The 13,717-nt window shown below is 52.5% G+C and overlaps 1 protein-coding gene across 1 annotated transcript; it reads left to right on the forward strand.

The window, feature by feature from the left end:
- Nucleotides 1-5,106: 5,106 nt before the first annotated feature.
- Nucleotides 5,107-11,102, forward strand: OTP (orthopedia homeobox). Its single transcript, XM_068667614.1, has 3 exons — nt 5,107-5,143; nt 6,080-6,489; nt 10,463-11,102. The coding sequence occupies exons 1-3, from the start codon at nt 5,107-5,109 to the stop codon at nt 10,991-10,993; spliced, it is 978 nt and encodes a 325-aa protein (XP_068523715.1). The 3' UTR covers nt 10,994-11,102.
- The last annotated feature ends 2,615 nt before the right edge of the window (nt 11,103-13,717 follow it).

The following is a 13,717-nucleotide window of genomic DNA, read 5'->3' on the forward strand; positions in this document are numbered from 1 at the left end:
AGTCGTGTCTGACCGAATAAGCAGAGTAATGCCGTGCGTTATGTTTGAGCTCGGCATCAAGTTTCTGAAGTTAATATTATGGCAAAAGGCTATACGTACATACAGCCATACACACACACACATACACACGCACGTACATACAGAGCTGGAAGGCGGCGGGGAGGTGACTTTTGTGTATAGAGAGTTTACATTTGGACGGGGGAGTTCGGGTTGGGGGCTGGGGGTGTCAGGCGTACCTTATATTAAAATAGCTTTTTCCCCATAAAAGACTGGTTGTCATAGTTCTGATGAAAATTAATTGATAGAAGCCATCCTTTCAATCTAAAGCAACCGCTTCGCTGTCGAGCGCTTCCCCGCAGCCTGCCAGCGAGGAGACAATCGGAGATGCTCCCTTTGACTTAGCCGGAGTGAGATACAGATATTTAGGTAAATAAGCAAATAGGAAAACGATGTTCTTAAACGTATTTGAGAAAGGATGACAAGAGGCTCCAGCTTTCCCTGCCGTGCTCGGAAAGGTTATTTTCGAACATCAGACGGCTGCGTTTCTTATCAGCTGCGATCGTTCTTGCCTCGGATGTGTTTAAACTTCATAAAGTTGCTTTCAAAGAAGTATATTTATTACAGCTACAAAATGCTGCTTGCAGCCTAATGTCGTAAAGCAGCGATGATCATCATATTTAGCTCTGACTAGAATGAATAAATTGGGATCTGTAGCTGCTGGCAACCTTGTCCTTCATTTCCAAATAAGTCATTTTTTTTTTTCGAGAGGGTTGATTGAAATAAAAACACGTGTTTATGTTTTTCCATTTCTTAACTCCAAATTACGCCTAACGAAAGGATATAGTTTGATTTGTCATTTGTGTTTAGGCTATGCCGATGTGGAAAAGTAAACAGGAGCCTAAGTCACTTGATTTGTTTTCTGTAAGCAAATAACACTCAAAAGCATAGCTGTAATTTACAATGAATTAAAATTGATTCTTTTCATCAGGCAAGAAAATAGGGAAATGTGAGGTCGTTAATTATTGAGGGAGGCGCTTCTCATTAAAGCGAACAATGTTACAATGCAGCACTGAGGAGCGGGAATGTGAATAATAATATCCGATATTTCAGCGCTGCTGTCTGGAAATACCAAAAAAGCAGCGCGAACAAGCCAGGCAACCAAAAGTTACATTTGATAAACGCTGGGAGCGTGTGCTAAGTGTAAAAAGCAATTACATTGCTCTGCATACAGCAGTCCCCTTAACTGGATGGATGCTCAATAAATACATAAATAAAATATCAAATTACAAACCTGATCAGCCATTTACGCCAAGCCACCCCGCTGACTTTAGCAGTTTAACCTTATTTTATCGTGTTTCTTGCTCCAAATATAATTATTCTGGTAAAAGAAGGTTCTGTTCCTAAATCAGAGCAGAATTGGTTAAATACACTTGTTTATATTACAGCCTCATTCAATCAGGGCTTGAGTTTAGCTGGGAGGGGAGGGAGAGAGCTCTGGGGGCTGGAAAGTTCTCTACCCTTTTTTCCCAGGGTCACAGCATTGGAGAATTAGGGTTATATTGCCTTCCGAGGCGGCCCGCCCCGATCCCGCAGCCCTTACTCAGGCGGGTCGGGCAGCCTGGGCAGGAGGCGGGGGGCGGCGGCCCCAGCCGGGACCCCGGGATCGGGCCCGCTGAGCGCCTCGCGGAAGGGAAGGAGAGGGAAGCGAGGGGGGAGATGATCTCCCGGTGCCAAGCCCCTTGGCAGGCGCTCCTGTACGAAATTCAATCTCTATTTTTTATGAGAAGTAAACTGTCTAAATAAATTTTATTAGGGGCAACCAATATATTTTCTGGTAGTTCCCTTTGTTCCAGTTCTACGTGTGTGTAACAATCTAAAACCTATTTATTGAGGAAAAATCACTGGATCCGTCATAGAAAATCCTTTTACTTTGCTCTGAAGTGATTTCTGAAGACACTCTCGTCACTCTGAAGATTTTGGGCCATTGTGCTAAAGCCTTTCCTTGTTAGGAACTTCAGTTCCTATGATCATGTGGGGAATACCGTAAATTATAACAGGGAATGGACTTGACTGGCAGTTTTCTGGCTACGCTGGGAAAATAGAAAGATGACGGGGAATAAAATCCTTGTAAATACATCTACAACGCTGCCCAGGTGAATTCAGGCACTTGACAAAACAAGAGTGTGCGGAAGCGGAATGTGATTAGAGTATTTTACATATACCCCATTGTCATTTTCTCTCTGACACGCTTAAGTGTCAGCCCTGCTCGCTCTTTTCCCTCCTGCAGACTTCCTTCTCCGATTTCCCCCCTTCCCTTAAGACGATTGTGCTCTGAAGTCTTGGAAGAAATGATTTAGTTTGTTTATACTGCTATAAAAATCAAGAGCAATAGAAAAGTCATAAAATGAAGCGCGCTATCAATCACACTGCAACATTGTTATTCAGCAGTTACTAACAGAGATTGATAATCCTTTGATTTCATCCCATTGTTATTACTCTGATGTGTCTGCACATTAACTATTACACATTTATTTATCGACCTGAAACACACAACAACACGGAATAGATACACACGCACGCCGTGCGACTGCCCGCAACGCGCTCCGCAGAAGCAGGCTGCACGCACCTGCACCGCCCGGCTCTTTCTGCCGGCAGCGGCGGCTAAAAACGGAGCCCCCGACGGCCCCCGGCCGAGCCCGGACCGCTCGCCTGGCTCCACCGCGGAGCCGCGGTGCCCGCGCCCCGGTAGGGCCAGCACCGCCGCAGCGGAAAAAGGCCGCGCACCGCGGGGGCCCCGCCGGCCGCTGGCCGCCTCCCCGCCGGGCGGGCGCCCGGCCCGGCCACGCACCGCTCCGGCGACGGCTTCGCGGGCTCCGCTCCGCGGGTTCCGGGGCCCGACAGCGGGCTGGGAGGGCGGCTCTCGGGAATTTTCATCGCCGGGGCTTCCCCTCCTTCGCCGGAGCTGCACGGAGACAATAATTTTCAAAGGAAAAAAAAAAAAAAAAAGCAAAAGAAATAAGCCATCGCCGCCTCCCCCCCACCCCCGTATAACCGAAAAAAAAAAAAAAAAGGAGAGAGAGAGAAAAAAAGAACAAAAAGAAATCCCGAAACTCCCACCCCACCTCCACCTTTCTCTCTCTCTGTCTCTCCAGCTAAATTGTGGCCCGGCTCTGGGTCTCTCTCTCCCTGCTCTTAGCTGTCGTTCGCGGGCAGCCAGGTTCATTGCGACAGCCCGACGTCTCGAAAGCTGAATTGAATCAATGTAGCCAAAGATCTGAGCAGGGAGGAGGGAAAAAAAAAAAAAAAAAAGGCAGCAAAACTGCCCTAGAGATCGGTCGGCCGGTTCCTTTGTCTCCTTGTTCAGTCGCTGCCGAAACCCTGCACATCTGAGCTGCAAACAAAACCACTCTTGCATCTGTTCGCATGCAGTATTTACAATGTTTTGTGTAAGTCAATTGGACGGCGGAAAAAAAGGCCATTGGCGCTGTATTATTTAACACAGACTTCACTGGGCTCCCTTTTTGGTGGAAGCTTTATTTGCACTAAATGAATAATCTTAATTGCATCACTTTTGAATTAAAAATCAATGTTAATCAAGTTGGAAGTAGTAAATATCAGTTTTCATTGTGCCTGGGTAGAGGGTATATTTCTTGTTTTGCAAATAAAAATACAAGTCAAATAACTTTAAAAGGGCATTATGTTCTGCTACAAATACAATTGAAACGGATTGTTTAGGAGCGGATCAGAAATGGTACAGAATTTTGCACTTAATTTCCTCAGTTATCATTTACAATAAGAACCTCTTGGCTTGACAGCCAAGTCTAAACAGTAGTAAATTAGTACAAATTTATACTGATTTTACTCTAATAATCGTAATAAAAGCTTATAGATTTGGCACTAATTACATAAATGCCTAATGATCTTGAAAATTACTCTGGTTAGAAATATATTACTAATCTAAACTTTGTTGTTGGCTGGCTTTGAAAAATCAGAACATTAGAAATGGTTCGCTTCACTTGTGCAAAGCACTTTAAATTGTTCAAGTAGTTTAACATATTCAAGAGGAAAATAAAAAGCATTTAACTTTATTTACTGCTTTAAATTGAGTTTGCAGGCGAGCCGAACTTGGAAACTTTAACCGAAAAAAGAGGCTTACGGGCTCTCACATCTCGGCCGGGAGGGCAGCGCTCCCCGGGCTGCTGGGACGCGCGGTGTTTGGCTCCCTTTCGACCGAGCTGCCGTGTGCTTGTGCGCTGAGCACAAGGGGAAGGGGCTGGCGGGCAGCCTCGAGGGGCCAAAGGGCCCTGGCACGGCCCGGGTCGCTCGGGGGGCACTCGCCGAAGTTTCTCTCCCCTCGCCGCCCCGCAGCCGTCGGGGCCACGCGGGTGAGGGACGGATCCTGCCCGCCGCCCCCGGCCCTCGCCGCGACCCCACGGGAGAGCGGGGCCAGCGCTGCCCGCCCGGCCGTACCCGCTCCCACCCGCTTGCATCCCCCTCTGTGCCGCGGGGCTTGCGAGACACCCCCGGGAGCCAGACCTGGTCGGGGCAGAGGGTGCGCTCCGAGGAGGCATTAAAGAAAAAAGAAAAAAAAAAAAAAAAAAGAAAAGAGAGGGGGGAAAAAAAAGACAATATATATAAAATAATAATAATAAATCAGAGGTGACCCGGAGCTGGGAGCGGGGTGGCCAGTGTGCTTTGGGAAGAGAAGGGAGCAGGGGAGAGGGGGAGGGCGGGCGGCGGAGGCGAGCGGAGCAGGGGAAGGGAGCGGCGGCGCGGTGCGGGCCGGGCCGGGCGGCGGGAGGCCGGGGCGGCGGCGGGCGGGCGGCGGGCGGGCGGAGCGGGGCGCTCCGGGCGCTGACATTTGCAGGCTGCCCTCCTGATTGGTCCCTGCGCCGAGCTGCTCACGGGTTCATTGAAGTGTTAAGCACCTCCCCGTCTCTCTGAAGGACATTATAATGCAAGAGACCCCCTTTTTAACCACACACCGAATTTTCTTTCATTTAGGCGATCTGTATATATCTATATCTTATATCTTATATCTATTTTAAATAACTTAAGGCCGCTAAAATTTGGGGGGGAACAGCCTTCGCCCTGGAGCGGTGCGCGATGCTGTCTCACGCCGACCTCCTGGACGCCCGTCTCGGTGAGTTTCCCCCAGCACCCCCCCGCCCCGCGGCGGCTGCACCGGCGGCGGCGGCGAGCGGGGAGGAAGCCGGGGCAGGAAATTGACAATTTGTTCCTTATTTTACCTTAATGCGATCTAAATGGGCTAATTCCTTTAAAAGTAATTGTACTGTATTAAAGTTTAATTTGATTTAACATCGTCTTTAAAAAAAAAAAAAAGAGAGAGAGCGAGGGAGACCTACGGAGTGCGTAGATCTACAACGAGTTGTGGATCATTTAATTTCTTTTTCCCTGTTTTTATACACATACCTATACATTATTGCGATTATGATGAGTATTATTATTTTAGGACAGATGAGCTTGATGCTATTTACGAAGGAGTTCGGGGTGGCCTTTTCCTGTTTGCTTGCTCGCATTCTTCTCTCTTTTCTTTCTTTAAAAAAAAAAAAAAGGAGAGAGAGGGAAAAAAATAAATTTATCTACCTATTTATGGTTATTCATGCGCTGGTTTGGAGGAGCGGAGGGAGGAGAGGGGAAAGGTGGCCAGGCTGACCGACGTCCCGGCACATCTGTCGGGGAGGTGAAGCTGCCGGCAGCGGGGCGGCGGGGATCTCATTTCCTTCTCTCTGCCCCTTCCTTTCTTCCACCAGCTTGGAAAGCCCCAAACCCGGCAAAACTTGCCCTCCCCCCCGCTCCCCTCCCTTCGTCGCGTTAGGGGAGGCCCGGCGGGGAGCTGGTTATTTAAGGGGGATGAGGGGCGGCTCGCCCTAAAGTTTTCTCTCCCCCGCTCCGAGTCGCGCCGGGCCGGGGGCTGGGGCTGGGGCTGGGGCTGGGGCTGGGGCTGGGGCTGGATGCCGGCGAGCTGGAAAGCGGCTCCGATGGACACCTGCGGGGCTGAGCCCGAGGCCGCCTGCCAGGCTGCAGGGGAGTGACCGCGGCTCGTTTGCTTCTGCAGGGATGAAAGATGCGGCCGAGCTGCTGGGACACCGGGAGGCGGTGAAGTGTCGGCTGGGCGTAGGGGGCTCGGATCCGGGGGGACACCCGGGAGATATGGCCCCCAACTCGGACACGGTGGAAGGGACCACCCTGCTGCCGGGGGAGGACATCACCACGGTGGGATCCAACCCCAGCTCCTTAGCCGTCAGCGCCAAAGACCCCGACAAGCAGCAAGGCCAGCAGGGCGGCCAGAACCCCAGCCAGGCTGGGCAGCAGCAGGGGCAGCAGAAGCAGAAGCGGCACCGCACCCGCTTCACGCCGGCGCAGCTCAACGAGCTGGAGAGGAGCTTCGCCAAGACCCACTACCCGGACATCTTCATGCGGGAGGAGCTGGCCTTGCGCATCGGCCTCACCGAGTCCCGGGTGCAGGTATGAGCAGCCCCCCACCCCACGAAAAACACCCAACCCCAACCCCTCCGTGCAATGCCCGTCCCCGCTGGTCCCTTCCCCAAAGGCACCCGGCGATGCCCGGGCTGGGGCCAGGCAGGAGGGGGAGGGGACAGGAGGGTGTGTGTTGGGGTCTCCCCCAAATCTCGGTCGAGGAAAGCTGCCCCTGAAAGCAACAGTTTGGGCAGAAAACCTCGAACCGCGCTGAATCCCGTCCCTTCCTGCACGCGAAACCAGAGCTCTCCCCGCTCGAGGGTGGCAGCGCCAGGGGCTCTGCACCCCGGGGCGCCCCTCGCCCCCCTACACCCACCCACATAGCGGGTGTAGCCGCCCCCTCCCCGCGGCCCACGCGTGGGCTCGGAGCGGGGCAGGAGACAGCGAGGGGAGGGGAGGCAGGGTCTCCGCGGCAGGTCCGCGGTAAGGGGCGAGCCCGCACAGCCAGGGCATCGCCACGGTTTGCCGGTGCCGGTGCCCGGCGGAGGCGAGGCCGTGCTCCCGCTCCCGTTCCCGTTCCCCGCCCGCCCCCCCGGGGCTGCTGTCCGGGGTCCTGGCGGAGGGGCTGCGGGGAGAGGAGAGGGCACCTGCATCCAGGCGGCTGTGTCCGGAATCGGAGTCCAGCCCCGCTTTCGGTGTCAGGTACGGCGGGGAAGCGAGCAGGGTGCATTTCCCAGCGGGGTGTATTTCCTCCGTCCTGCCTAAAGCCCGTGCTTACACGAACACGCGCATGCACGCAGGGATGCACACGTAAGAGACCGTTTAGCCCTGCAGACTGGGGAGAAATTTGGGGAACGGAGAGATGGATCTCGCTGCCAGACCACTCAGGCGCGAGATTTGCGGGCTGATTTAGCGGCTGCCCGCCTTGAGCCTCGCCAGAAGCAAAGAAACACGCACAAAAATGCGCTGGGGATGCGCTGGGAGCCGCGCACCGGCAGCGCCGCTGCTCTTTGCCGGAGCCGGAGCTCAAAATCCCCCTCGGCGAGCCCGGGCTTCTCGGCTAAACACAGGCACGCTGACAGAAATGCCTGAGCAGAAACTGCCCCTGCTCCCGAATGTGACAGCAAATGCACGTCTGCTTTTAAAAAGTAAAACAATTTGACCCAGACTACACGGGACTATAATTAGTTTAAATTAAGAAAGAAATTAGATTCACAAATAAAATATAATTGGACAACTGACTGTATGAAAAAAAAAAAAGAAAGAAAACGAGGTCTATTAAACTTTATTGGGTTTCCCAAAGGTTAATGATACCAATTTCAATATTAGGAGTGTGGTAAATGAAGTAAAATATAAAATATAAAATGGAAATAGTTATTTTCTAACAGCACATCAAAGAAATTCGTAGGAAGAAAGACAAAGTGTTTTAATGGTCTCAGCATAATCTTAAGCCGATGATAATAGCTCGAGACTGCTGATAAAAACAGTTTAATAGAGTGGCAATTTAAATATTTTTTACAATAATGTTCTGTAGTTTAAAAAGTAATCAGATCAACATAACCTTCTTAATTAACACTTCAGAATGATTAACATTATGTAATCTAGTGCAAAATAATTTATGTAAAATGTATTTACTTCACAATCTACTGTATCACTGCTCCTTGACCAAATTTAAATTAAATAGTAATTGGTTTATGTTCTTATACGAGTACTTTATAGTTTTCTTTATAGTTAACAGATTGCCTACACATTCCTTGCAGTACGAGGGCTCCATGCTGATTAAGAAGTGATCTAAATAGTTAATTTATAGCGGCTGTATATGTTTTTAAGGGTTTTAGATGCTAGGATAAATTACCTCTTCCCTCGTCTTAGATCTGTATTTAATGTATATGATACATTTAAATAATTATTAAAGCGGCTGGTGCTTAAACGGGAGTCCAATTCCATGTCTGATATTGCTCTGCTTTTCAGGCTGGTGTAATAAAACCATTCTTTTTATAGCATGCCATTATTAGAAACCAATTTCAGAATTATTTATAACCTGGAATGGCTTATTAAGCAGCAATGCGAGAATCATGCAAATTACGCGATCAAATGCAATATAATAAGCATAATCATTAGTCTCTAGCACGGATTAATTAACTTTCAATATTTTATTTACATAAAAACCAAATCAGTGAAATAACTTCTGCACAGTCAGGCTTGCCTTTCAATATTTTATACGAACAAAAATAATGTGCTGTAATTCCATTGACCGTGTCCCCCACAATGGTCCCGTCACCTGCCACGTCTTAATAGGGGACAAGCTGAGAGTATTTTCTAGTTTTCTAATGGAATGAGAAATTGCATTTTCTTCCTCTCCCAGCACTATTAAAGTGTAATGAATTCGGCCCAGAGTTCACGGCTGGCTGATCGAAATGAACCTGAGATCTGAGCTTTAATACAGCTCTCCAGATTTCCTACCAAATCTTCACATTAATCATCCGCTGGATTCCAATGAGATCTTCATAAAGCTTTGGCTCCTGGAAAGGAAAAAAAAAAAAAAAAGGAAAAGAAAAAAAAAAAAAAGAGGAAAAGTGATATTCTCTCCCCTTCTCTCTCTATTTCTAACACATTTATAGCTGGGGAATTAAACGGGTTATATATTTTAAAATACATTTACAGTATGTCTATATTACTGTAACAGCAGATATCATCAAGGTAGATTTTTAGATTCCAACGTCCATTAGATTGTCACTGTTGTATTAACAATTTTCAGGTGCTAGTTGCATTTTAAAAGGAGTCCAAAGTTGCCAAATGCTCGTGGTTAATATATTTCTAGAGTTGTCATGTGTGCATTTTCAAAATCTCCCCCAGGTTTTCTCTGCATTTTAATCTGTCATGCACTAGTTTTCAACTGGAAACATTCACATTTTAAAAGCATATGCAGTATAGCTATGAACTGAGGCGATCAGACCTGATGGAGATTCTTTACAACACCAGTAAACCATGAAACATAAAAGATTTTGTAGCCGCAATTTAACTATTAACCCTAAAACATAATTGAACACGATTTTTCGATTATTCATATAACATTTAGTTCCTTAACAGCTGTTCATTCCCGCTAATGGGCGCGGGTATTTCTCAGCGCAGGTATCTAGCATTAAACGAGAAACTCCTGCAGGTCGGGGGACAGTAGCGCTCCTCCAGATTTCGAGCGGATTCCTTTCTTATTTTTTCGTATATTTTTTTTCCCCACCCCCGTAGCAAGCATCCCGCTGCTTTCGGTAACGCTGCAGCGCGACCCACAAAACCATCACTGCCCCGAGCAAAGCGCCCGCTCACACCAAACCCCGTTGTGCTAAAACAACCAAAACCAAGCGGCTGCGCCCGGGGGGCTCGGCCGGGGGTCCCCCCCTGCTGCCGGCCGGGGGTCGCCTCCCACGGCGCCGAAGCTCTTCCACGCCAGGGCGGGAGCCGTGGCCCCGTCGTTAATTTCCGTTTGGCATCGCTGTTATTATTATTATTTTCTCTTTCGGGGGGAGGCCGGGCACGTCTCCCCGTGCCTCGCCTCCTCCCGAGCGAGGGAGGCTGCAGGCAGCTCGCTCCCGGGACGGGCGCGTTGAGCCTTGGCGCTCCCCAAAATCCCGGCCGCTTCATCAGCCGACCCGTGGCGGGGCATCCCGTGGGGCCGGGCCCACGCAGGCTGCGACAGCGTCCGGGGACAGGCCCCGGGAGGGCGAGAGGGGGACAGCGGGGAGAGGAGCGGGCGGGGAGCCGGGGGAGGCTGCGAGAAGCAGAACCGCACCTCCGCGGGGAGTGGTGACCCCGAGGGGCTGTCAGACCCCCGACGGGGCTGGCGGGCACCCCGACCCCGCTCCCAGCACCCCCGTCCCGGCCTCGTGGCCGGCGGCGGGGTGCGGGGGCTCCGCGCCCCCTAGCGCCGCGCCGGGTGCGCCCCGTCGGGGCGGGTGTCGCTGACGGAGCCTGTCCGTGTCCCCCCCCCCGACCCCGTGTCCCCCCCTCCCCGTGTCCCCGACAGGTCTGGTTCCAGAACCGGCGGGCCAAGTGGAAGAAGCGCAAGAAGACCACCAACGTCTTCCGCGCCCCGGGCACGCTGCTGCCCACGCCGGGGCTGCCGCAGTTCCCCTCGGCCGCCGCCGCCGCCGCCGCCGCCATGGGCGACAGCCTCTGCTCCTTCCACGCCAACGACACCCGCTGGGCCGCCGCCGCCATGCCGGGGGTGTCGCAGCTGCCGCTGCCGCCGGCGCTGGGCAGGCAGCAGGCCATGGCGCAGTCCCTGTCCCAGTGCAGCCTGGCGGCCGGGCCGCCGCCCAACTCCATGGGGCTCTCCAACAGCCTGGCCGGCTCCAACGGCGCCGGGCTGCAGTCGCACCTCTACCAGCCCGCCTTCCCCGGCATGGTGCCCGCCTCCCTGCCGGGCCCCAGCAACGTGACGGGCTCGCCGCAGCTCTGCAGCTCCCCGGACAGCAGCGACGTGTGGCGGGGAACCAGCATCGCCTCCCTCCGCCGCAAAGCACTAGAGCACACAGTCTCCATGAGCTTCACCTAATGGCCGCCGCCGCCCCGCGCCGCCGCTGCCGCCCCCGACCTGCGACCCCGCCTCGCCCTCCCCCGGATCCGTCCCTGTCCCTGTCCCTGTCCCCGTGCCCGTCCCTATCCCCATCTCCATCCTTGTCCCCAACCCCAACCCAATCCCCGTCTCCGTCCCCGGATCCGTCCCCATCCCAATACCCGTCCCCGTTCCCATGCCCAACCCAGTCCCCATCCCTATCCCTATCCCCAAATCAATCCCCATACCCGTCCCTGTCCCCGTCCCCGTTTCCGTCCCCATCCCCATCCCAATACCCGTCCCCGTTCCCATCCTCATCCCCAACCCAATCCCCATCCCCATCCCCATCCCCATCCCCATCCCCATCCCCATCCCCATCCCCATCCCCATCCCCATCCCCATCCCCATCCCCATCCCCATCCCCATCCCCATCCCCAACCCAATCCCCATCCCCAACCCAATCCCCTTCCCCTTCCCCATCCCCAACCCAATACCTATTCCCATCCCCCTCCCTGTCTCCCTCCCTACCCCTGTCCCCGTCCCTATTCCCGTCCCCTTCCCTGTCCCCGGCTCCGTCCCCAGCCCCGGCCCCGGCCCCCGCCCCGGCGGGCCCCCGCCTTCCCCCACCTGACTCACCAGGGAGTCGACTCAGGATCTGAAATCAGACGCCAACGGACTGGTTTGCGGGCCGAGCACCCCCCACCCTACCCTACCCCACCCCACCCCACCCCACCCCGCCCTACCCCACCCCACCCCTCCCCGTGCCCCCTCCTCGCCCCCCGACGGCCGCCTCTCTCCGGCGGCCGGGGGCACCCCCGCGCCCAGTCCTGCCTCCCGCCCCCGTCCCATCGCCACGACCCGCCGGCCGTCCGAGCGGCCTTGCAAACAAATGCGATTTGGTTTTGGGTTCGGTTTATTTCTCAAGAGTAGCGATCTCCCGCCGGCCCCGTCCGCGGCGAGGGCAGGGCCGGGCGGCGCCCGGCCCGGCAGCGCCGTCGGGGGGTGGCTGGGCGGGTGCGCAGAGCGGTAGGAAAAAGCCCGAGGGAAATCAAATCCATTTTGATTGCATTTATAAACGAAAGTGAGAGAGAAGGGGATAAAAAACATAATGTTTAGTTTCTTTTTTTTTGTTGTTTGTTTGTTTGTTTTTCTTTTTTGTAATAGTAGAACACGCGAAAAAAAAAAGGCAAAAAAAAAAAAAAAAAAAAAAGCAAGAGCACTTCCCTTTTTCGGACCTTTGATTTCGTGACAGTTGAGTTGCCAATCTGCCCCACGTTTATTTATGCATTTATTTACGTTCCTGCTGCTATTGTCCCTCCTGCATCTTCCGCTGCCGCCGGCGGAGGCGCCCGCCGCGGCCGCGGCCCCCGCCCCGCCCGTGCCGGCCCCGCGGCCCGCCCGCCTGCATGTGCCGGGCACCCCGCCGCAGGGCAGGGCCGCTGGAGGAATGAGCAAACAATGTGAAATAGGATGTTTTGTGTAGATGAAGCATTCTTGTTACATGCTGGTCGATTCGTGCTATGTTTTAACTTATTGTCTGTGCTAATTTATTGAATTTTGCGTTTCATAATAAATGTTTGAGCTAATATAAAGCATATCATTTGACTTTTCCGGACAAGTTTATATCAAGTTAATGTAAATGGATAAATAAAATCATTTTCAGTATGTGATATGAAGAATTATGGATTTTGGTGTGGCGTGTGAGATATGAGAGGTGTCTTGAACCGCAGGCAAAAAGGAAAAAAAAAAAAAAAGAGAGAAAAGAAAAGAAAAAGACAAGATTTCTTGCCTTCGGAATCACAGATTCCTTTGTCATACTATTGGGGATGGTTTGCTTGCTTGAATTTTGCATTGAAGCGTTTCATCTATCACAATTTTAATACTTCATGATTAATAAACTTTTGTTAATCTTTCTGCGTAATTGGCCTCTCCACTGCAAGAGACGGAAAGTTCCGCTGCGAAGCGAGGCGCAGGAAAAGAGGGAGCGGGCGGCAGGGACGGGACGGGTCGGGATGGGACGGGACGGGGACGGGACGGGACGGGACGGGACGGGGATGGGACGGGTGTCTCTTCGCCGTGCATCTTCGTGGCAGCTCTGAATGAGTGCGCGGCTGCCAGCGGGGCTAATCCCACGGAAGAAAAAACAGCCGATTTAGTCCTGTGCAAACTTTGAAACGGGGGGTGGAAATGGAGAACTTTGTCAAGCATCTCACAGCCCATTTTTCTCCTTTTTTTTTTTTTTTTTTTTTTTTCAGTGCAACGCACTGAGATCTCTTCCCCTTGTACATCAATTACACACCTCTTAATTACACACCTGAGAGTGCCCAGCTCCATAGGCACCCGCAGAAGGGTCCTTGCCTGCTCCAAAGTGCATATTACCTATGCATATTTAATTTAAAAGAGAAATAAAAGGAGGATAAATTATTGGAGATCCAGGCCAGGAGTGAGTCCGCCGGGGGTCACCCAAGGAAGCAGTTCTGTGCCCTTTCGCAGGAGCCCACAGGGCCGGGCACCAAAACAGCCTGGGATGCTCATCCTGCAGCAGGCCAGGCGAGATGTGTCCCATACCACAACCCACACCACAAGGAATGCCTGGGATGAGAAGATGCTGTGCCTTGTCCCTCTTCCCATCCTTCCCTCTCCTCCCCAGTCCAGCCTTGGGCCAAACAACTGCCCCTAGGCTTGGAACCAGAGATTTGAGATCAGCTGAGATGAAGGTTGGGG

This window comes from Anas acuta, chromosome Z (assembly GCF_963932015.1).
Source record: "Anas acuta chromosome Z, bAnaAcu1.1, whole genome shotgun sequence".
In the NCBI taxonomy this organism is placed as follows: Eukaryota; Metazoa; Chordata; class Aves; order Anseriformes; family Anatidae; genus Anas; species Anas acuta.